This window comes from Amyelois transitella, chromosome 9 (assembly GCF_032362555.1).
Source record: "Amyelois transitella isolate CPQ chromosome 9, ilAmyTran1.1, whole genome shotgun sequence".
Classification (NCBI taxonomy): Eukaryota; Metazoa; Arthropoda; class Insecta; order Lepidoptera; family Pyralidae; genus Amyelois; species Amyelois transitella.
The window spans coordinates 6,098,474-6,124,483 of record NC_083512.1 but is presented as its reverse complement, the minus strand read 5'-3'; the positions used below and the strand labels follow the sequence as shown (position 1 = coordinate 6,124,483).

The following is a 26,010-nucleotide window of genomic DNA, read 5'->3' as shown; positions in this document are numbered from 1 at the left end:
ACGAATCGTCTTCTCTACAGCAAACCAAATTATATGAATAATAACTGCCACCACAGCAAAAAAATTGTCTGACCTAACAACATTGACGATATGGAATTGACTTTGACTAATACGAACACAGTGACGTGAACTTCACACTCACAGTGGCCATCATTAATAATGTGAAGTTTTAGTATGTTATGTAAATGTCACCTGAAATTAACAAGAACCGTAAGTTTATAAACTTTATACGAAATTATAAACTTTCAAAGCCACATTTTCGCAAATTATTGGCAACAACGTAACATTATGGATACATTTAAGTAATTGTAAATAATTTAATAGTTATAAAAAAATCGAATTACGATTTTTAAAGAAAAAACGATTCGCTCGATTTTTATTTTCCAATTTGATTCCAATTTATCGATTTTAAAAATCGACTTTGTTCATAAATAATCGATTATGCGATTAATCGAGGTCAGATCGTCATCCCTATCTGTCTCTGACTGACAATTTGTATTTTGTATACCTATTTCATTCGTGAAGACGATCCGAAATTATAAAATTGGATTGTGAGGAGTGATTTCAGTGATTCGTAAGAAATAAAAATCTAAACCGACTTTTATTATTTTGTATTGTGGTTATACTCCACTTTTGTGAGGGAAATCGAGTTTGTGTTCAGTGGAATTTCTTGATTGGCAGTAAGTAGGTAAACAGTGAATCATTACTATTTTTTTATTGTTAGAGCGTCATAAATTGTAAAATAATATAGGTATGTTCGTTATTTCCATGTATCTCTTATGTCCTTTTTATTCATAAAACCTTCAATGCATAATAATAACTAAGCTTACAATAGAATTTTTACATTCAGGTCTTAATTTTAATTTTGGTAAATTCGTCGACAATAAATAGCGTTTATTATAGTAGCTAGTACTAGCATTTCTATTCATTTGGTTTAGTTGGAACTTTAGAATGAAATTGACCACCTTTATTAGGTATTTCATAAAATGTCATGTTTTTTTTATCAAAGATCAATAAATAAATAAAACCCTTGCATTAGGTACTGATTGCCTGATGACAATGTTCCTTTATAACTACCTAGCTAAAATTATCTCTCGTGGATGAATGAGATATGCATATTATAGTTAACTTAAAATCAAATATTTTAGCAAGTTGCACAGAACTTGGTTACAGTTTAAATACTATTTTTATTATGATGTGATGAAAAAGATGCATACTAGCTTTTGCCTGTGACTTTGTCTGCATCAAATTTCCATACAAACATACATTGCCTCTATCAACCCCTTCTACCCTATTTTCCCAAAGCCTTGTCTTCCTTAGAGTGAACTCTATCTCTGTTTGAAATTGGTTGAGGCTTGAAAGTGTCATGGTTTCAACAGACAGAGTAACTTTAGGATTTTTTGCCATAATTAAGTTTCTTGTAGGTTGTAAAGCTGCAAGGAGCAAATTAAAATATAGTAGGTACAAAATTAAAGCTTATTTTCCTACATAGCATATGAACTTGGTGTTTAGAAATAAACCAGTTCCAAATTTATTTGCACCTCACATTTTGTGCTGAAGTTGTAAGTAAAAAGTAAAAGTAAAGTAAAAAGAATTTATTCAAAGAACACCATAACAAAAAGACAAAAAAGGAAACAAGAATATGTACAAAAACAAACATGTAGTATGGTGCTCCCGAAAGGGTACCCCCTCAGCATAATGCTGGCCGTAAACAATATGCTACACGGCCAGCGCTGATCTTCCGGGGGTGTCCGGGTAGGCATCACGGACATACGTACAATGAAAACAAAACAAAAAAAAAGAAAAGAAAAAAATATATATATATGTTCAACATACAAATAATACAAGAACAGAAGTTGCTATCTTGAATTCTTTTGCTTTCACAACCAAGTTGCACACAACATTAGGTGGTTGAAAAATTATCTTTTATAATCTGGCTTGAACAGTGAGCCCCCTGTAATTATAACTTTATTGTTATTTAATTATTTATTTTGAAAGTTTATTAACAAGAGTAAATGCACTGTGAATATTTAATCTTCCATTCATCGTAATTAATATTGAGCAAAAATAAAAACATATTTCCTGTATGTACCTTAATATTTGTTTTATTTTTAAGCATTTTTATAGCAGCATCGGAATTACATATATAAACAAGACAGGTTTTTAACTTTCACTGTTTATAAGATACAGACTGGCGACAGACAGAGAGTCAGACGGCATAGGCTTGGTAATAGGGTATTGTTTTTATGCTTTTGGTATGGAACCCTAAAAATGGTCCCTCTGTATAATAAATTAATTTAAATCTTAATATATTACAATAAAGTTTAATGAATTAACTTATTAACCTAATCATATAAATTAGGAGCATATTGAATCAAAATGCTTACTTATGCTACAATACAGTAGTGATATAGTCCCTCTAAGAAATTCATCCTGTAATGATATATGATACAATAGAATATCAGAACAAGATTCTTAGAATGAATATGCCATAAGTATTGTTTATATGACATAAGTACCTAGAAAGGAGAAGCATAACTGAAAATAAACAAGATAAGCCAGTTCAAACCCCCTACAAGACTGAGTACATTTATTGTGTTATAGTGTCATACATACATATGGTCACGTCTATATCCCCTGCGGGGTAGACAGAGCCAACAGTCTTGAAAAGACTGAATGGCCACGTTCAGCTATTTGGCTTAATGATAGATTTGAGATTCAAATAGTGACAGGTTGCTAGCCCATCGCCTGAAAGAGGAATCTTAACTTTATAAGCCAGTGTCATGCTTTTAATAATTACTTTTATGAACCTTTTTTAAATAAAAGCCTACCTATGTTCATTGTACACACATTACCTATAATTCACGCAGGTAATGTACCTTATTAACGGTGAAAGCATTTTCTTTCTTGATCGGTTCAGTATTTACGAAAATAAGCTTTACACACCAACAATCGAAAATCAACTAACCCTTTAATATAGTATATATAGTTATGTCTATTCGTGATATCTACTTTCGCTCCTTGTATCAATTGTCTGCATGTTTGCCCACACGATTGGCCAGCGAGGCGACCTGTTAAACTCATAACAACGAACTCAATTGTTTTGTCTGCAATTTCAACCATACTGACTGGTGTTTGAACAATATTCGCTGTGGTTGCATTTTGAATTGATTAAATTTTGATGAATTCAATAATTCCCTGACGGAGTAGGTACTACATCGATCTACATTCCTAGTACAATAGGCTATTTGACTGTAATAAAAATATACATTTCTTTTATGTCATCAGTCTTAATATTATTTTTTTGGAGCGATTGGTAATAACGCGAGATAAAAATATTGCATTATTTTAACAAAATCCGTCTCAGAAAATTAGGCTTTTTTATGCAGCTGGCACGTGACTAAAAACGAACGTGATTGGCTATTTCTATTATGACGTCAATTATCCATAAACAGACTGTGGATCGTACTGTTCCTTAGTGTTTACTATTATTTTTCAAGATTTTATAAGTGTTTGATCGCTCGGGATTACTCAGATAACATAGGTATTTAATAATGGAAACCAATTTCGCGAAAGCTGACAGTCGAAACCTACCAAAAGACTTTTGGTAGGTCCACTTTTGGCAAAAGTGGACCCAATAATGGTTGGCGTCTTCTTCAAAGACAATCCAGATTTCTATGCTGCCAAACTGAGGAATGTGAAAACATCAATGTAAGTATATCTTGGTAACCACTGATCTTAGATCATGATCTGAAACCACTTCTTGCGAATATTCAAATCCATCGGCATAGAAAAAAACGATTTCGTAGGAGATTTTATTGTTGTATTAGTGCATTTAGGCACTGCACAGCATTTATAGGAACTCATTTTAATAATTTTCACACATATGACGTGGCACAAGTTAAATAAAACAAGAGAAAATCAAAACTTTTCGAAACACCAACAAGCTTTGTATGATATTTACACGAAATTTACGTCACTGCATGCCATGGCCGCCATATTGCTAAAAGTCGCGTTTTGGCGGCATATTTGAATATAGCATTTTCTTTTTCGATTTTTTAATAAAATAGCTGTAATAAAGGCAGAAAAGTATTTTTGTAGGGCTCCTTATAAACAAATAAATAGCCTAAGATAGTTTTTAGAACTTTATCAAATAGCCTATTAACACGATCGACAGAACTGGATATTGTAATTGGTATTAGATTGCGGCTCCTCCCGCGTGGAACTTAGTACCTCTGAACCGTAATATACCATTACGGTTCATAGTTGTTTCCTAACTAGCCTGTATCCTAAGGTTTGACGTTAACTTATAGTTTCATTTCATACCCTGGCAATTATGGAAGCACTATTTTTTGGGAACTATCTCCCAAGGGAATATCCAGAAAAAAACTGGTCCTGTAGACCTTAGAATGTATAACAGATTTTCGCATATACCTACCTAAGTACCTAATATTAGTACGTATACGGAACATTCTTTTCAGGGTTAATTTAAAAATATCGAAAATGCAGTATCGCCTGCCGTGCCTGCATAACAGATTTATAGTTTTCAGATGTTATTAATAATACTTTGTTTACATGCCTAATGATATTTATGTATGCACATAATCATTCATTATAATCTTCTAAGTAGGGTCTTTCACAGTCCTCGTTACCAACTGATAGCATGTAATTATTGATTGTTATACGTAATCTTAACTTTGATTTCTTAACTATAAATAAAATAAATATAAATATAATAAATATAAGTATATATTTATACGAAACAAATTACACTGATTGAGTTAGCCTCGAAGTTCGAGACTTGTGTTACAAGATACTAACTCAACGATACTATATTTTATAATAAATACTTATATAGATAAACATCCAAGACCCAGGCCAATCAGAAAAAGTTCTTTTCTCATTATGCCCTGACCGGGATTCGAACGCGGGACCTCCGGTGTCACAGACAATCGTACTACCGCTACGCCACAGCTAACGTTAAACTATGTACGTATTTAACCATTATTTTCCTATGTTCTATTATTTTATACCTAATTTGTAATGTGCAAAATTTTAAAAGCATTTTAGTAAATAATCATCGTTCGGTTTTCTAGGCCAGTCAGTTTTACATACCTCTACAACATAATAACGGTGTTTAGTTTCCATTGACGTTTACTAACAGGTTCCGTTAGTGTAAATTTATACTGTGTTTTAAATTTCGTGGTGTAATTAATGTAGGAAAGTAGTCATCGATGTAAGAAAACAATTAGAGTAAACGTCGTTTTCTTAAACATATCTAGCTGTGACCTACCTAATCTATCATGTCTGTGAGCGTTGTGACGAGATAGCTTTTGTAAAAACTCACACCTGTATAGTTGTTACTTATGTAATCTGTGTCATTTATCCTGTTGGTGGACCGGGCCGATCTAACGGGGTCAATGAATTTTTTTTTGCTAACCGTCTGACCCGGTCCGACCACCGGAATGGTTGAGAATCATTCGGGACATCAACACCGTTTTTTGCCGGGGCCGAAATACCAGGGTCGTTGAATAAATTTTTCTCAACCGTCGTCATAGGGGCAGGTTCACCGAGCCGGATGGGAGTTACTCCAATTCTCGACGAATTGGCTAAACTGGGCGTTATTGGCGATAAAAATTAGAAATTACTAACATATTTTAATTTTATTGCTTGTATTGCATAATATTTGGATATTTTTGGGAAAGCAATAATCATACATACTATACTATACGTTGTATACTATAAACCTGTACTAAACATACACAGACCTATATAATTACATACAGAGATTATTTATTCTCTCATGACCGACCGAGTCAGAAACAACCGGACCACGTGCGACGCTTGAAGAAGCTTGTACGGAATCGGGAAGTGCATTCCAAAGTCTAACAACTGAAGCAGCGAAAGAATTTGATTAGAAACCTGTACGTTGAAAAGGTGTTGCAAGGGTCTCAATCTCTCAGAGGAACGTAGGATTCTTTCATGAGAGAAATCGACATTCGGATCTAAGAAAATCTGAAGCAAGGGGATTATTGAGAACAATACAATACAATAATTGAGTTTACAAAGAATAATATAAAGATTCTTACGTTGTCTGATGACACTGACATAATTGTTTTTATTGATTGTGTATTTTAATCAAGCAAGGTTAAGAAAAGGATATCGTGTGATGCGCCATTGTTTTTCTTTTGTTAACTGAAGTTCCGGTAGTTTCCTAGTCTATTGAATCATCATCTTAAAACCTTCAATGTCTACATGCGATTGATTTTTGCTCGATACTTTGTAAAATGTACTTCAACAATGTTTTCTTTCAGATAATATACCCTGCCGAATTCTGCGAATTCATATCAGCTATGAAAAGTAACTATAGTAGCTAAGAAGAATAATATTTGAATGCGTATATGCCTGTTATGTCATTACGCCTAAACAATAGACGTGTTATGGCGGCTTTACGGTAAACTGTGGTGTGAACTGAGTCAAGATGTGGTCGAATATTGGCGTCCTCGTCGTACTGTTTGGCTCGGCGATTGCCTTGCTTGAAGGACCCAATGTCTGTATCAAACAGCAAGCGTAAGTGTTTAATTTTATTATATTGTTTCTCGTGCCAATATATGGTATAATTCACTTTTTTCAAAATTTTGTAGTTAAGTACTTTTGTTGTTTGTCGTGTCGTGTGTACACACACGTAGTAGCTGACGGCCACTTTACTTCGCACTTACATATACGTCTTCTTATAGGAACGAAAGTTCTGGTTCACCTGTTTAGCATTATGTAATATGTAGTATAGGTGGTTGTTATCTTCTTGATTTTCCACGTAAAAAGTGTGTGGTTACTGAAAGAGTTATTTATTTACTATGACATATTTAAACAAAAGTAAAGATAAAGGCGAGTTCAAAATAAAACATCCTGTAGTTGGTTATCAAAAGGTATAAAATCATTTAATAAATTGGCCAAAAAATCAATGCATACCGCATTGATTTTTTAGTGATAATGATAACACGTTATGATGTTTGAAATTAAATTCGCGATAAATTTTACATTATTCATTAAAAAATAACAGCAAGTTAATATAAAATCTGGGTTTTTCCATATATTACAAATCGATAAAACGTTAAGATAGTATCAAAAGTAAAAATAGAACATCCAACATCTGGAATCAAATTTCGTAGAAATATTGTTTTCATAGAAGCACATACTTTGAACAGATGTACCTAGTTATGACCTAATAAAGTGTTATGTATTAAAGTGCTCGTCCATAAATATAAATATATCTTCTACAGTAACATCAGTCGCTCAGTTGTGCAGTAATATTATAAAGACAAATTAAAGCACTCTAATATCCATGCCGAAGGGCTTTAGCATACCTAATAAGAGAGTATTTTTTTTATAACAATGAATCTTTTACATACATACATACATACATAAAATCACGCCTCTTTCCCGGAGGGGTAGGCAGAGACTACCTCTTTCCACTTGCCACGATCTCTGCATACTTCTTTCGCTTCGTCCACATTCATAACTCTCTTCATACAAGCTCGGCGGTTTCGGGTACTTTTGACCTGACCCTTTACCAGGACGTCTTTAATTTGATCAAGATACGTTCGTCTAGGTCTTCCCACTCCGACCTTTCCCTCCACACTCTCCTTGTATATCTGCTTAGTCAACCTGCTTTCATTCATCCTCTCCACATGACCGAACCATCTTAACATACCCTTTTCTATTCCTGTAACTACATCTTCTTTCACATCACAACATTCCCTTATCACGCTGTTCCTTATCCTGTCACTCAATTTCACACCCATCATACTCCTTAACGCTCTCATTTCCACTGCATTTATTCTGCTTTCATGCTTCTTTTGCCATACCCAACTTTCACTCCCATACATTAATGTCGGGACCAACACGCCCCTGTGCACAGCCAGTCGAGCCTTTTTGGATAGTTTCTGACTGCTCATAAAGGCATGCAAAGCTCCATTCACCATGTTCCCCGCGTTCACTCTCCTTTCAATATCACTATCATACTTGCCATCTGATGTAAACTTTGATCCTAGATATACAAACTCTTTCACTTGCTCCACTTTTTCTCCTCCAATCAAAATATTACATGCTGTCATTTCTTTCTCCATTTCAAAAACCAGTGTTTTAGTTTTACTTACGTTCACTTTCATTCCTTTCTCTTTTAAAGCTTCATGCATACAGTTTACCATCTCCTATAACTCCTCCGCTGATGACGCCAGTATAACCTGATCGTCGGCATAGAGCAGACATTTGACGAGTAACTCATTCATCCTTAATCCACTTTTAGACTCTTTCAAATCTGTCAAACAGCTATCCATAAATAGGTTGAACAGCCACGGTGACGCAACACATCCTTGCCTAACGCCTTTCTCAATCTTAAACCACTCAGTGTGCGCTCCGTTTATCCTGACACAAGCACTCGAATCCTCATATAAGGATTTCAGTGCTCGTATTAAGAGACTGCTCACCCCATGCATAGAAAGTGCTGACCACAATTCATTCCTCTCAACTCTGTCATAGGCCTTTTCCAGATCTACGAATGTGCAATAGACTTTTTGACTCTTGGCCAAAAACTTTTCGGCTATGCACCGCAAGGAAAAGACCTGATCAGTACATCCCATTCCCTTTCGAAATCCCGCTTGAGCATCCCATATTTTGTCATCAGTTTCATTCCTGACTCTATTAATCAATACCTTAGCATACAATTTGCCGACGACGCTAAGCAGGCTTATACCACGATAATTTTTGCAGTCCAGCTGTGACCCTTTTCCTTTGTAAAGTGGCACGATAACAGCCTTACACCAATCTTTTGGTACTCGGCCGCTTCTCTAACACAAATTGAAAAGGCAGTACAACTGACTAGCTACTACGCCTTTTCCTGCTTTAAGCATCTCGACCGACACTCTATCACACCCAGCAGCCTTTCCCGCTTTCATACTCTTAAGTGCTTCCACAATTTCGAACATTTCAATTTCGCCTTCCATCTCATTCTCTTTTTCTTCGCTATAGCAGAAATCTTTCTTATTTCCTTCCTTTTTTTCAAATAAACTTTCAAAATAGTCCTTCCATATCTTTAGTACACATTCTTCTCCTTTCACAACGCTACCATCCTGGCATCTGATCCTAGTCAGCTCTCTGGTTATAGTATTTCCTCGGGCTGACCTTTCGGATTTCCAGAATACTTTCAGATTTGACTGAAAGTCTTCTGATAGCCTTTTATCAAAATCCTCTTTATACTCTTCTTTCTTTCTAATCACAGCTTTCTTAACCAAATCTTTCATTTTCTTATATTCCTTACGTGCTTCATTCACATCTTCATCTATAACCTCTTGCATTCTTAAGTTAGCTTTTGCTGCTAACAAATCCAGCCATGCTTTCTTCTTTAATCGCACAAGTTCTTGCACATCTTTACTCATCCACGCATTTTTGTGATTTTTTCCTTTCCTTCTTCTACTTACACCACACACTTCAACAGCTACTTTCACAATTCTTTCTTTAAATTCCTTCCATCCATCTTCAATATCGCTCATTTCCTCTAAATCTTCAAATTCATCCTTCAGTCTATTAATATACTTCTTACCTACATCCATATCTTGCAAATTTTCTACTTTTACTCTTTCCAAAGCGCTGGTTTGCTCCCTTACCCTGTGCCGCCAGCGATTGAAGATACCCCTTATCCGGGATATCACCAGTAAATGGTCCGAGTCAATGCCAGCACCGCGATATGCACGGGTATCCAGCACTTTGTTCTTCAATCTTTCATCTACAATCACAAAGTCTATCATACTTTTTAAAATACCTTCCACTCTTGTGTAGGTGTGGATCTCTTTATGTTGAAACATTGAGTTCGACACAAAAAGATCCCACTCTAGACAAATTTCTAATACACTTCTTCCATTATCATTCACCTTTTCGTCACCAAACGCACCAAGCACCTTTTCATATCCATCACGCTTTACACCCACCCATCCATTAAAATCACCTAACATAATAATCTTCTCATTTGGCTTGGTAACTTTCAATACTTCTCTTACACTATTCCAGAACTCCTCGTTTTCGCTTTTTGCTGATGTTGTACCCCTCGAACCCACATCCCAATCTTTTATTTGTAAAATAATCTTAAACCTTTGTGTGTGGCATTTTCTTAATGTATTTCGTAGGTATATTATACATATACATTTGTACCTAGAAAAGATTATGAATAAGTAACCCGATGTTTCAAATAACACAATTGTGACATGCTTGATCAGGCCAATATGGCTATTGTTCTTTGTTCACCCAATAAGCTCATTATTTATTTTCATACGCTGGCCGGGGCGACTGATTACCGCTCATCGGGACGTAATGTGTCGGGTCAGTTAACTTTATCGTTCCTTCCTGTTATGACATTGGCCCAACATCATTATGAATGATGTTTGTATACCCAACAATCCTTGACCTTATCAATTTTAGGATCACCATGAATTAATGTGGTTGTTAATTAATTTTATGGATCATACTTGCAAACATTTTGCAGGTATTTGATGTTTGGATATTTGCTAAGGGAAATCAAGAAATAAACCTTGACCTCATTGTTTTGTAGATATGTCACAACCATCAGAGTCTCGGAAAGCCAACCGTTCCAAGTTAAAGAATCAAAATGGTGTTTTAATTTTCCGCCACGATGTTCAAAGTACAAAATACAGTTCCGGACTGTATTCAAAAACCAAACCCTTACAAAGCATCGACCAGTGGAGGAATGTTGCGAGGGATATGCGCCAGATGAAATGGGACAACACTGTGTACCTGTGTGCGAGGAAAAGTGTGTATACGGCACATGCGTCGCTCCTAATACGTGTGCGTGCAATCACGGATATGGGGGACCAGCGTGTGACATTTGTAAGTAAACCGACGAGCCCTCATCGGCTAACTTGCAGATTTAATAAGTGTATATTTGAAAGAAATATAAAAAGGCTATGAAATTTTTAGTAATTAGAAACACGAATCATGTGTACCTGACTAGGTGACCATTATTTGATCACAATTTAATTAATTTAATGCCTAAGTGTCTTTCAGACCAGCAAGCTTTATTTTGATAATTCAAGCTGAAAGAAAAATACTGATGTTTTTGTTTTTTTTTTTGCGTAGCTTGCCCACAAGGCCGTTGGGGTCGCCACTGTCAGAACACTTGCCACTGCCAAAATGGCGGTACTTGCGAGCCGCTGACAGGTCAATGTTCGTGCACGGCCGGGTGGCGCGGCGAGTCGTGCGAGCAATCCTGTCCCCTGACCACTTTCGGAGACAACTGCAGAGAGGTCTGCATGTGTAAGAACCGCGCGGCCTGCCATCCGGCCAGCGGAGCCTGCTCTTGTAAACCGGGATTTACGGGACCATTGTTAGTATTTCACCGTCAGGGGCTGAATTTTTAAGTGATAAGCAACCAGTGGCTTGAGAATTTTGATTCTTGCCGTTGGTGCGTTTGCAAATTCAGCTAGCTCTAGATCAACATACTCGCGTTTTTTTTCGTTCACGCCTATATATTCCATTTTGACCACACGCAATTTTGAACCCTGAGCTGGAGGTACAGAAGGCACCGTTACGCCACCGAAGCCGCTAAAATAAAAGGGCATAATAATAATCTACATTCAGCTAACTTGTGTTTCTGTCTTTTACCTCAATGTTATAATTTGTGTCACAACTACTCAATGTTAATGAGTATTGAATCATACTTCAGTCATCACACTAAGCTGAAAGAAAATATTTTCTGTATTGACTTGAGTAAAGGCATTGCTCTATGTATATGTACGTCGGGCATTTGTTATTTATAAGATAAGTCACGTCTTGTTTACCAAATGTGGGAAGGATCACAATGTTATGTTTAGTCTTATCCTGTGCCTGCATGACCAAACTTTATTGATTGCATTTATATTCAAGGTCAGGATTATATGCACGCAATTAATATTTATATCCAACAATTGTAATAATAAGCATCAATATTCTTAGCGTGAACTGGTATAAGATTGAATGTCGTTTTTACAAACAAAACATTTTTTGCTTTCACATACTTCTTTTGTCCACCCTACGTTGATTACTTTAATGTTTCTTACTTGATTATCAGATGTGAAAAACAGTGTGAAGAAGATGAGCCGTGCGCACAGGGCTGCAGGTGTCAGAACGATGGAGTTTGCAACGCTTTTGGCGTGTGCAACTGTACCGCCGGCTGGACTGGCGAAGTGTGCGCCAACAGGTACACTCAGATTTAAAGACCTATCTTAATAGAATAGATAATATAAATCGATCTCGAATATCTATTTTATGTCGACTTATATAAAATCTTAACACTAATAAGTGTCAAATTAGTGTTACCTGTAACCATAATGTTATATTGCATTACCTATTAGACATAAATCTTTAATTGACCCCTTAGCTGATGAGATGCAAGCTTGTTTGTTTAATCTTGACCTGACCTTCCACCACCAAGACATACAATGCTTTGTTGGAACTTTGAAAATACCAAGATATTTTTGTTAAAATTAAAAGATGTAAACGGTGGATTTGATTAAAAAGCACCTATTCGGTTTTTTTCAGATGTCCGACTGGCAAATGGGGCGAGGAGTGTCAAAAGACATGTGAGTGTGCCAATGGCGCTGGTTGTCATCACGTGACTGGTCGCTGTCAGTGTGAAGCAGGTTTCACCGGGGAAAAGGTAACTAAAAATATTACATACTTACTCTGATCAACTATGTATTAGATTCACAGACGAGGCAAAATCAAACAAAAAAATCTTGTTTTTTATACGTCATTTAAAAAAATTAAGACCATTCCAAAATTGATCAAAGGGTACCTATTGAAATTAAGCAGACAACCTTCTAATTTCGAATTTATTTTCGAGCGGACAGATGAGTTAAAAATATAGTAAGTACTAACTTTCTCCTGAACTGAACATTGTTTTGCTCTTTCACTCCACACCAATTTCATTTTGCGTGTTTTGATAAATTATTATGACAGAACTTTACTTTCCTTGAAAAAAATACATTTCATTAAATCATTTACAAAGTAATAAAGTAATTACATATTTAAGTTTTTGTTAACTAAACAATGATCAGTTTATTTTCCAAAGTATTTGCTGTGTTGCAAGTATGTACTTAGTAAATTATTTGATATTACTAATTTCATCTTATAATAGTGTTGATTTATCATCTCTTGTACGGCAAAAATTTGTGAGATTAGTAAGACCTCAGTACTATTTGTATAAGGCTCAAAGGTTCAATCAATAATTTAAACTAGGGTGCAATTTGTCTGATAATAAACAATTTTCCATATTTCGAAAGGCAAATGTCACAATAAGTCTATAGACCTCGACCATCTCAATAAAGCATAAAGTATTTTGAATCAGAAACTTCACAACAGGAAATGCAGAATCAATTGTTCTGGCACCCCAATTGATCTGCAAGCGAACAATTTAAGAATATTTAGTTACTTAAATAACCCTCATCCACTTGGGTATGTGTACTAAAAAATTCAAAGTAAAGGTTTAATGAATATTCGCTTAATTTCGTGAAAGAAATTTTTTAAGGCTGCATTCAAGTTTAGTATGAAAATAAAATTATTTATGTGTCATTGTTGGTGATTAATTGCAATATATTTTCCTTCTGATTTACAAAACAATTACAATAATTACAGGACTGAGTCATACATTTCAAGTGACCCGTAATTTTATTGCGCGAATGGAGATAATTTATTGTTTGTTATTTCAAAGGATATTAATAAGTTGAGAATTATAATGCTTTTGAATAATTTGATAGCACATTTGACATTCTAGATGTCGTTGTCGATGTCTGCCCTAATCCTACGTGACACGCATCTGTTCAGTTGTTGTTTTAGTTTTAATAAGACAATTTTAAGCTAACTTAGTTATAAAACAAATACCGTTAAGGGCCGTTTTCTTATGATGTTCGCAATCTTATCTAGTCTATAATATCAAAGAATTCATAGTGATCAGATTTTCCTTTACAAAATCCGAAATAATTTTGTTGATTCGCTTGATGCTGCACCGGACTTGCACTTGATGTTAAAGGTACTAACGAGGAAAGGGTTCTTCGTAAGTAACATTAACACCAGGTGCAGGTCCCAGTCCCAGAAAACATTCGTTGTTTGATCTGCCCTCCAGCAGAACCAATTCACTGACAACTTTTCTTATACAGATCTTGTCAAAATTAGTTTACATAAAAATCAAAATTCTATGTACAATAACTTTTCTGTTTTTCTTTTGGTGCAATAAAGAGTTTATCTATCTATCTAAAAGTTTGATGATAGAGCGATCGGCATTATAAGTGATCGTTTCTATGTAAATAAAATATAATTTAACATTGCAGTGCCTCGAAGAGTGCCCAGTGGGTACGTACGGCGTGGACTGCCTGGGCAAGTGTTCGTGCCAGCACGGGGAATGTTCCCCGCGGAACGGGTCGTGCGCCTGCAAGCCTGGCTGGCGCGGCGAGTGGTGCGAGCTGCGGGCCTGTGCTGATGGCAAGTGGGGGCCGAACTGCGAACACGACTGCGAGTGCAACCCTTCTACCACTGACATGTTAGTACTGACACATACATGGTCACGTCTATATCCCTTGCGGGGTGGACAGAGCCAACAGTCTTGAAAAGACTGAATGGCCACGTACAGCTATTTGGCTTAACGATAGAACTGAGATTCAACTAGCGACAGGTTGCTAGCCCATCGCCTAAAAAAGAATCCCAAGTTTGTAAGCCTATCCCTTAGTCGCCTTTGACGACATCCATGGGAAAGAGATGGAGTGGTCCTATTTTTTTTGTATTGGTGCCGGGAGCCACACAGCACAGTAGTACTGGCACATTTTCTCTAATGGTTCTACAGTAGAACGGATGGTGTGCGTATGTAGTCTGAGTGAGGTTAGTAGGATTGTATGAACGGCAAGTGAGGACCCACCATTAACTTGTCAGTGACATCCCTTATGTTAATTCGTATGGTTTTAACAATGATCAAATACGGATAAGGGCTGTCAGAGGTTGCGGGTGTCAGACGGGAGTCGTAAAGACTCCTGGATCGTGGTCATTGGAAGAGCCTGCTCAGTCCAGGTGCGAGAACTGAAAGAGAACCTGTCCCGTATATATTTGTTCATATTTTTAACTCAGCCGGTTCTAAGGGCAGGAAGAATAAAAAGAAGAATATAATGCCGAATGAAACATTTTTGACGAGCCCACGGCATCTAGTCTAGATCGTATAGCTTATATCGTTGTTCCCCTCCAGCTGCGACCCGTGGACGGGGGCGTGCGAGTGCGCGGCGGGCTGGGGCGGGGAGCAGTGCTCGCGGCAGTGCCCGCTGCTCACCTACGGCAAGGGCTGCCGCAACACCTGCCGCTGCGAGAACTCCGGCCACTGCTCGCCTGTCAACGGTAACTTTTTTATAAACTTCAGCGAAACCTCACGCCATTACATATTTCACTTCAGGGTAGCATTTTATTAATTTATGACTTACCTCGCTGCTAAGAATTCCACTTTTGTCTCACGGAAGATGCAACCGGAATAAAATTTAGGAGAATAATAATAATATTTCAAAGAAGTGTGGTTTTCGACACTTTAGAATAAAAGTGCTATATCTCTTCCGGGGAGGAAGTAACAGTCTGGAAGAACGGCAGTAGCCGATCAATAGAGAAGAAGACATAGTAGAGGCTTGGCTTCATTTTGCAATAAACCCGATGACATAACATCTGTCTGTTTTCACTACCATTGTGATGAGCGATGCCTAAGGATATTCTAGGCAAAAGTTGTTAATGAGTTTTTTATAAGTTTACCTAAAGATGTTTCTCAGTTCAAACACTGTTATTTTTCTTGGGCGGTTTCAATCTTCAGCTGTTCTAAAAAGAGGCGAGATTTTTACATCCGCTACAAGAATAGGGTATTTCCAACCACAACCATTTCTCATTGGTACAAAAAGATCCTCTTAAGTAAAAAATATAAATAAAAATGTTTTTTTTTTTCAGGATCATGTCTATGCGCGCCTGGTTACCGCGGCATTCGTTGCGAGCAAACGTGCGAGTTCCCGTACTACGGCGACAACTGCGCGGACAAGTGCGAGTGCTACAACAACGCCACCTGCTCGCCCGAGACCGGACAGTGTCACTGCACACCTGGGTGAGTTAATTATCATCCATACAGTACCACCATGTTTATTAGTCGCCTCAGCAATATTAGACCGTGCAGAATAGCGCAACCTATCGTCGATTTAAATAAAAAAACTTTATTACAAGAGCATTAAACATAAAGTCAAAAAACAAAATGTCTTTCGCTACATCGATGGTAAGAGTGGAAATTAAAATAAAACATCCCTTTTTTCTTTATAGATACGATGGCTTGAAGTGCGATAGACCTTGTGACGGCAAGAAATTTGGACCCAATTGCCTGCAACCTTGCAACTGTGAAAACGACGCTCCTTGTAATCCTGTCACAGGTAAATTGTTATCGTTATTGTATTATCTTAAACTATTTATGAACTAAATACATTTTGTACTTATATTTTCTTTCTGTAGATATTGTACATCAAATCGGTGCTCGGCACGTGGCCGCAACATGTTTCATCCCGAGTTAAAAAATATTGGTTCATTAGTTCGACAAAGTTTCGGAATTCCTATTTTCTTTGTTCATTCCAGTCCCCGCAGCATGGCACGCGCGATGCTGTTATTTTCCCTTTTCACATCACAATATAAAGCGATGCAGCGACAGTTTCTCGCGTGGCATGCTACCGGAGCTGACGTGTCGGAATACCGTTTGCATTGCAGGTGAATGCGTGTGCAGCGCCGGGTACACGGGCGCGCGCTGCGAGCGGCGCTGCGCGAGCGGCTCGTTCGGCGCGGGCTGCGGCTCGGCGTGCGCCTGCAGCGAGCACGCGGCCGGCTGCCACCACGTCACCGGGCAGTGCATCTGCGACACCAACTGGAGAGGTCACACTTTTTTTAATTTAGATGCCTGCTAGCTTTTACTTATAGTTTCGCTTGCGTGAATTTAGTGCCAACATAAAAATTCACAAATGCTACGGGAACTATAGTTTTGACCGGGATGAAATGTACTCCATGAAATTTCAAGAAGAGATTGCAAGATAACGCGTAAAAAGAAACAAACAAATATTATTTCGTATTATTATTTAATATTTGCAATACCAGCCTAACAACTTCATTTACGCATTTTTAAAATTACAAATGCAATCCATAGAACTAGTTAAGTACATTGTTTTAAAAAATAAAACCACCTACTCAATACAAATACACAATACGATATTTTATTAAGTGTCAAACACCTGCATGAAATTGTTTATGTATGTAGTGTGAAAGAATAATTTTATCTTCACCTATTTCCGCTTTATATTTAAAGTATATATAAAAATATATTTTGTTCACTAATATTTTTATGTTATACATACCACATCACCGTCACTCAATATACTTTTATAAACGTAGTTCACTTTATTAAAAAATATGTATTTATTTGTATAACAAAACAGTGATATTATTATAAACTGCATTTTACACAAACAATACAACAGACGCATTTTATTGACGTTTATGTGAAGGTATAGTGTATTGATACTATTTTCTCTTGGTTCAGGTCTACCTAGGACGTTTGGTATGTACCTAAACTAAAGAAAATTTTCTATTATGGGGTTTTATATTAATTGCACTTTATGTGGTAACAATTTTAAATTGTTATGAGAAAATTTCTTTATCGATGATTGTCTTGCAAATGTATTAGAAACAAATGTTCTTACTTTCTTGGGCATCCTAAAAAAATTGTTCTTACATGCCTTTGTTTGCCATTGGAATATGTTGATACTAATTGCACATAACGTTGATAGAACTTGTTAGCAGATATGTATTTTGCGCACATACTAATTATTATATGTAATGGTCTCTTTATCAAGTAAAAGAAAACTTTATAATCTTACCGCTTACTGTGGAACAAATATCCGTCTTCTATGTGGTTGAAACTAGGTATACAATATCACTGTAATTATAAATTCTACGAAATACCTATACTGTCGTCCGTTGAAGAAACTACACTTTCCAGGCACGATAATGTTTGTTTATTAGGTGTTAAGATTTGTATCTGATTCAAGACTGGATCGACATTAACTTGGAAAGGTTTTGTTGTATATTGAATTAAATATAGAACGAAATTTTTGTTACTTCTCATGGAATTTTGGATGAAAACAATACTTTTACTTTTGTGTTCAGTCATAAAAATATAAAAAGTAAGGCAGAAGGAAATTTTGTGTAAATAAACAAGCATAAAATTTTAATAAATTAAAAAAATAGTTGATTGACATTTACATTTAACGCACAGGTAAGATTTAAACGTAATTTAGCACAAATATTTATAATAAAACTTTACATCTGCTTAAGGAAGAATTTCTACAAACTTTCTAATAATATAGATTAGCTTAGATTATGTCTCAGTAAAACTGATGTGACGACGAAAATATGTTTTTACTTTATGTTCCAGCTGTACGGTTTAATAATGGAATTGAGATTAAATTTTGAAAACCAAATATTTATTGTAACTGAATTTAATCAATCAGGCGTCCGCTGCGAGACCCAATGTCCGGAAGGCCTGTACGGGCCGGATTGCGATCAGCGGTGCCGCTGCCTGAACAACTCGTCGTGCGAGGCGGGCAGCGGGCGCTGCGTGTGCGCGGCCGGCTGGACCGGCGACGACTGCCGCACGCCGTGCCCGCCCGGCTCCTACGGGCCCGGCTGCTCGCAGCTGTGTCGCCACCAGCGGGACGGTACCACTTTTAAACTTTAAAGTTTTAGTCGATGAATGTTGGGAGCGAACGTTCTAGAGTTCCGTATATAATGATGTAGCAAAAAATGCAATAGCAAAATTGTGAACGAAATTTTGTGTTCGATTATTCAAATTATTCCTATCGTAAAGTTTTGTATGTACATATTTATCACAGTAAATCCCTGCGACGTGTGTGCCCCCGTGTGTGAACTTAAGTATTCTATTATTTTTTTCTAATTTTCTTGCTATATTTCTTGGCAGATAACACAACGTGCGACCCTGTGACCGGCGACTTCTCGTGTCGCAGTGGCTACACCGGGCCTACTTGCCAATACCCGTGTCCACTCGGCACCTACGGCGATGGCTGTCTGCAGAAATGTAATTGCAAGAACGGTGCCGATTGTCACCATGTTACAGGTAAATATATTAAACAGATCAGAGCAACGGAGCGCCGTTGCTGCTCCTCGACTGTATTTATTACACATTAAAATCCGTTCGTATCATCTCTTATCTGGACGGCATTAAAATTCAATTAAAAGGGTGAATCGCTGCTCGCACTGCGGTTAACAACTAGTACATATCTACATAAAATCATGCATATTTCTTGTAAGGGTAGGCAAACTTTGTTTAGATAGATAGACATTCAGTGTACATAAATAGATAGAAAGACACATATTATAACTAAAATTTTTTCTACTTGGTCAGCTGGGACCGGTAGAGAATGCTAAACGGCATTAAGTCTACATTTTGTACATGTTTTAATGTGCAATAAAGTTTTAAATAAATAAATATTTATTACGTCTTAGTCTGTTTAGGTACTCATAACTTAACTTTTGCCAATTCCCGCGTTGATCTTCAATTTGATTATAGTTATGATGCGTTTCCAGGCGAGTGCCAGTGCCTGCCGGGCTGGCAGGGCGCCGGCTGCGAGGCGCGCTGCGCGGCGGGCTGGTGGGGCGCGGGCTGCTCGCAGCCGTGCCGCTGCCAGCACGCCGCGCAGTGCCGCGCCAGCGACGGCTTCTGCCGCTGTCGGCCCGGCTACACCGGCCACTACTGCACGCAGTGTATGTATATACCACTATAATGATACAACCCTTGTCTGTGTGCACAAGTGTATCAATGAAACAGTAGGAGGTATTATGACGTCCCTAGCCGCCATTATAGAGAGAGCAGGACAGCAGTTCATGATGGAAAGTACAGTGAGTGTGCGTGTCTGAGAGCATAATACTTCCTTCTCTTTCACTCTTGTACATGTCCACGTACACTACATCTTAAGGTTGTCTCCACACATCAGGTCCCTGCTAAGAATGACATGTTAAGAAAATGTGTGTACCGATACGAGTGAAACACATTTCTGGCACGACCCTCATGCGTAGGGATAAACATTGACAGGGCTAGGTGCCGATAATTCAGAAACTGGAACCGCAAGTAGTACACTTAAAAAAAAAAGTGAAGAGGGGGAAGAAGGAAGGAGGGGGGTTATTTTCTATTCTAGATCTATTCTTTTCTAATATAATTTAGTACTGGTGAATCATCAAACATTTTAAGCTGTGCAACTACACAGAAAATTGCATAATCCAAGAAGACACATTATTTTTCTGATTTACATGGATTATATCTTCTTTCTGTTTCAGTCTGCCCCGAAGGTTACTACGGGGACCACTGCATGGAGGCGTGTTCTTGTCCGTCTGTCGGCAACTGGGTGTGCGACCCCATACAAGGTTGCATCTGTCACAGGAACTTCATCGGCGAGCACTGCGACATACACGCCGCAGACCAGATTGTTACTAACCGAGCGGAAGGTGGGTGTTTTCTGAATGCGCAAGTTTCTTCACGATGTTTTCACTCACGGTAACAGCAATCAAACTAATGTACATAATTCGGAAAAGAGTGGTAGACCCTGTGCCACTATGCACTTTTTTTGGGCACCTATCCTCTTCTTCACGAACGTTGACTTATTAAAACTCTCTTTTAATTTAATATAAAGATAAACCATAAAATATGACTTATTATGCTTCCTACCCCCTGGACGGTTACATATAGCGCTTTCACTGGTTCTTTTTATTTACAACTAGCTTTTACGCGGAACGTTGCTCGTGCACGGGAGTAGATTGTGTTTCTCTGTGAAGGGATATATATCTCTGTGCTAAATTTCGTCAAAATCGGTTCAGTAATTTGTGATTTTATTTGTTACAAACGAAAATACAAATCTTTTAATTACTTATATTTAAACTAGCTGTGTCCGCGACTTGTCCGCGTGGAATAGTTATTTTGGGCATTTTTTTCACATTCTCCATTATTTCTTTGCTCCTAATATTTGCAGCGTGATAATTTTTAGCCTAAAGCCTTCCTCGATGAATGGTCTATTCAACAGAAAAGGATTTTTTATAATTTGAACCAGTAGTTCCTGGGATTAGCGCGTTCAAACAAACTAAACTCTTCAGTTTTATAATATTAGTATAGATATTAAAGTATGGATTTAATGATTTTCTTTTTCCCAGCATCATCGACGACAGGCCTGACGGTGCTGATGGTGATCCTGGCGTTGGTGTGCGCGGCGGCCGCGCTGCTGGTGTACGTGTACTACCGCAAGCGCGTGCGCAGCCTCAAGCGGGAGATCGCGCACGTGCACTACACCGCCGACCCTAACGCGCAGCCAGGTTAGCTTGCTTCAACAATAATAGACATATAATATTTTCTTTAGAAAATAGCCTGGGTATAACTGTGTATGTCATGATCGTGATTTTAAAAATAGCGCTAGTAATACATAAACTGAAATCGGGAATACCTCAAAACGAGAGAGAGAACAAAGAAAGCATTCGAGAATGTGAGTGCAAAAGATCTAATTTTAAACTCCAAATAACATTTGGAGTAAGTTAAAAATTTCTAAGACTTTGTAAGGTTTCATTCTCCAAATGCAATAAAGTGATTTATCGATCGTTTGTACAGAACAACACTTCGACAACCCGGTGTACTCGTATCAAGGCTCGACCCGCAGCGACGATGCGACCACTCTTCTCAACAACACGATATTCAACAACTTGGGCAACGGCAACAAGAACAACAACGCCACTCTCGAGAAACTCCGGATGAGGGCTGGCGGCTCTTCTGATAGTGAGTCTTATGGCTTGACCAGAAATATGTTACATATTAAAAAAGGAATAAAAGTATTGAGTTGGCAAAACTTACTGGAGATAATAAATAAATAAATATATACGGGACAAATTACACAGATTGAGTTAGCCTCGCAGTAAGTTCGAATCTTGTGTTACAAGATACTAACTCAACGATACCATATTTTACAATAAATACTTAAATAGATAAACATCCAAGACCCAGGACAATCAGAGAAAGTTCGTTTCTCATCTTGGCCTGGCCGGACCCGGGACATCCGTTGTCACAGACAAGCGTACTTCCGCTGCGCCACAGAGGCCGTCAATGTGACAATAGTGCACTATTGTCAAATTATATATACACTCAATGTGGCATTACTATTTGGTGTTGCCACATGAAATACAGAACTAGCGCTCTCATTGCATGTTATAATTCTAACCAAGCTTGAACTAGGTTTTGCCTGATGTTTCGTTTATGAGGGAATGTCTAAGTAGTTAAATTACAAATATTTTTCGTTCGTAGTTGCGATAGTTAATTTTGCGAAAATTTTTTTAAAGCCGTGGGGTACTAGCCAGTTAGTAATAATAAAAAAAAATAATCTCCGTTTTTATTTATGCGGTCTTTCTTTTTTTTTATAGCATATGATCCCCTGTCGTCCTTGAAGAATAAAGATGCAGACGCGAACAACCCCAACTTATACCACATAATCGATGATGAAAAACTAGATCACGTCTACGATGAAATAAAGCATAAGGAGGGTTATGGTAAGTATTGTGATGCTATACAAGTTATGGTTTATATTCGATTCTCTGAAGGTTAAATGGTAAATCATGCTTTTGTCATTGAATTCTCTAAGGATCAAAAACTTTTGTCATTTCACAGCAGATTTAAACGAAAATAATACTCGTATTTTATTCATAGAATTAATAAAAAAAAAAACAGCGTTTAAATATATCCAGTATCTCATGTTTCGCCAAAAAGAGAACACGTCATCATCAGTAACAAATTATCTTTCAGAAGGGGAATACGATCATCTTAACTATACCCCACCGGCCAACAAATGGAAGCAAAATTACCAAAGAATGACGAACGGATTCACTGTACCCAACGGCCAGCCGGTCCCCGCTCCCCGGAACGATATCTCGACGCCGCCTATCCCGCCACTCCCCAAAATGAACATCATATCTCCCGCGCTGCCCGACATCGACCAGCACAGCGTCGGATCCGAACCCCCCACCCCACCGGAGAGGGAAGACGACGCCCCTTCCGAACTAGATAATGCGTCTGTGCAGACACACAACAAATAAATAAGTGAAATTTGTGATCAACATTTGATCGGTGCCAAGTAGAAGACTATTTAGCGATCTATTACGACGAATCATATTTTTATAAAAATTTACACAACGCGTGTTATTAAATGATATTATGTGAGTGATCTCCTTGTAATGATCGATATATTGAGGTGGTAGACCTTCACAGTCGCCTTAAATGATTAGAATAGTAATTCGTTGACGTTGGTTGCGAATGTTTGATGATGCAATTTATTGTGAACTGGTGTTTATGCAATGGTTGTACTTTCATGTCAAGGTTGAGAGACTGTCTCACATATCTAGTAATACCATATCTTAAAAAAATGATTTGATGAATATTTAATCTGATATCAGATGTCTTATTTTAATTTGTAGGTTAATTTTAATATTTATTAAGAGACGTATAATTCGATTGAAAGTTATTTCTTATAAATATTTTTTTTATGTTACAAATCAAATATTTATGAAAAAAGAAATTTAATTATTAAGCCAGTTTATTATATTCATTATAAATTGGTGTAAAGGTCTACCAGGCCTGTGTTCAACTTTAGTAATTTTTTCATACCTATTTTAATATGTTAACCTAATTATGGTAAAGTTTATATTAAGGAAATTAAAAGAATTACAACTTACACATTTATTTTTAAAACTTGATATGTCAAACCAACGGAACCATTCCCAAATACGTTTATATTTTTAATAGAGTAATTTATCATTTTAATTTTATAGAAATCTAATGCTTTTATGAATATTATATGATTATATTTTTCGTTTTACATATTCTTTTTTATAAAATAGTTTTGACTATTTTTATTATTGTGAAATATTATTTTAATAGATTTATCAAATTACTTTTCTCAATCAACGCTAGGCATCTCATTTTTCATATTTTTTTTATATACGATACGAATAGTAGGTAAGTATAAGTTTTGTATCTTATTAATATTTATAAAATTAATGATTTGGGTGTTTTAGTGTATGTAACGGACAATCACAGCGTGTTGGCGCTGTGATTGTCCATATTCAATTCGAATCTTGTATTTTTAACTAAATGGACAGTTTTTACCGCAGCATCTTAAATGCCACCAGGACTTGCGCGCTTTGCTATTAGAAAACTAATTTAAGAATAAAGTTACATAGCTTATAAATAAAAATCGATATGCATACACGTAATTAACATAGGTCACAACAAAATGAAATGCAGAAGTTACATATTTATCATTATCGTCTTGCATACAAAGTTCTTGTTATCACAATTATTGAATGCTAAATTATTCTGACGTAAAAACTGAATATTATTAAGCATGCATGTTTAATAGATTACAAACTATTGTATACCCGCAGTGTTGGGCAAATTTTAATTGCAAGAACAATTAAAGATTAACAATTAATTAATTGTTAATTGTTACTAATACAATTAACAATTAATCAATTGTAATTGTGAAAAATTACAATTAACAATTATTTAATTGTTAACTGTATTAGTAACAATTTACAATTAATTAATTGTTAACTGTATTAGTAACAATTAACAATTAATTAATTTTCAATTGTTTTGTTAATTTTAATTAAAAATAACAATTATAAAAATACTGTTGTATAATATAAAGCCGGTATATATAAATCCCCTTTGAGTCACCGGGAATCCCTTCATCCACAGGTTTATATAAGGATTTTATTACAATATCTAATAAGTATGACTTTAACAAAAACAAAGAGTAGAGAACTAAATTAAATAGGTTTACATGACAACTTTTTTTTTGTGGTGTACGTGCCTCAGTGCACATGAGAATGTGTGTGTTAGCGCGCGTGCGTGTGTATGTTTGTGTGTGTATGCGTGCGTGTGGTATATAAGTTAATTGTTAATTTTAATTGTTTCATAAAACAATTAAAAAAGTTAATTGCAATTATTTTAATTGTGAGTTGCAATTGACACACGTTAATCAAATTAATTTAATTGCAAGGTGCAATTAAAAGTTCAATTGCGATTAACTTAATTGTAATTAATTTAATTGCAATTACTTTTTTAATCAATTAACAAGACAATTAACAAATTAATTGATTAATGCCCAACACTGTATACCCGTGATAACATCATTGTACTGTATAATATTTATCCGTTTTATAGACACAAAAATATTTTCAATGTTATGTAAAAAACTATAGACAAAAAAGGTAAAGGTAAAGAAAATACAAGTTAAGATCTATGATCGTCTAAATTTTTTTGTATTAAATTGTAGGTATTTTTAGTAATAGATAAACTTTATCTCAATTAGCTTTTCAGATAAAATTCTTATTGTTAATGAATTGCTGTTTGGGAATATCTATGGGGAGAAATTACAATACTACAGTATTGGACTTGCTCAAAATGTGCCAAACTTTATACTATTAAATTTTGCGATCAAACTTGTTATTTGACTAGTAAGAACTTTTGGCAATAATGTAAGTACCTACCTAAAACTGGCATTAGAAATACGAAAAGAAAACCATATTTTATAACATTTAATTATTTACGGTATGAATATAAATAGTTATAAATAACCATGTAAGTAATTGTTTGCCTAATAGCTAAATTGAATTACCCTTATTGAAAAAGTATCACGTATTTAACAAAGCAAAGTAACCAGCAATGTACATATTGTGTTGTCGGTCTGCGCTTTGACACGAGTTTTTGCAGTTGACCCATTGTGAGAAACGTATGTCTATTTACATTATCTGTAAAGACTTGTAGAGAATTTATTAAACATTTATTAATGCTTGCAAATTTTTTTGAGATTGACTTTA

General features: G+C 36.3%; 1 protein-coding gene across 4 annotated transcripts; it reads left to right on the top strand.

Annotated features, from left to right (window-relative positions):
• The first annotated feature begins 464 nt into the window (after positions 1-464).
• On the top strand, positions 465-25,990 carry LOC106134687 (protein draper). 4 transcript variants are annotated; one of them, XM_060945695.1, is made up of 20 exons: positions 465-688; positions 6,315-6,570; positions 10,601-10,896; positions 11,146-11,392; positions 12,116-12,244; positions 12,586-12,703; positions 14,373-14,581; positions 15,275-15,420; positions 16,009-16,159; positions 16,369-16,475; positions 16,804-16,965; positions 18,597-18,803; positions 19,064-19,219; positions 19,690-19,737; positions 19,801-19,866; positions 20,437-20,604; positions 21,304-21,462; positions 21,752-21,916; positions 22,555-22,680; positions 22,934-25,990. In XM_060945695.1, exons 2-20 carry the CDS (start codon positions 6,482-6,484, stop codon positions 23,221-23,223), a joined length of 3,039 nt encoding a protein of 1,012 aa, XP_060801678.1. In that variant the 5' UTR covers positions 465-688; positions 6,315-6,481; the 3' UTR covers positions 23,224-25,990. The 4 variants fall into 4 exon arrangements, with proteins under 4 accessions (XP_060801678.1, XP_060801676.1, XP_060801677.1 ...); XM_060945693.1 differs by having other exon boundaries at positions 465-680; positions 19,690-19,866; XM_060945694.1 differs by having other exon boundaries at positions 465-684; positions 19,690-19,866.
• Positions 25,991-26,010: the final 20 nt, after the last annotated feature.

What these genes read in the sequence shown, in the direction of transcription:
- LOC106134687 (XM_060945693.1), top strand. Translation starts at nt 6,482, where the DNA reads ATGTGGTCGAATATTGGCGTCCTCGTCGTACTGTTTGGCTCGGCGATT. An exon ending in AACCCTTCTACCACTGACAT is followed by an intron (nt 14,582 to 15,274) that starts GTTAGTACTGAC and finishes GTTCCCCTCCAG; the next exon opens with CTGCGACCCGTGGACGGGGG. An exon ending in AAAGCATAAGGAGGGTTATG is followed by an intron (nt 22,681 to 22,933) that starts GTAAGTATTGTG and finishes ATTATCTTTCAG; the next exon opens with AAGGGGAATACGATCATCTT.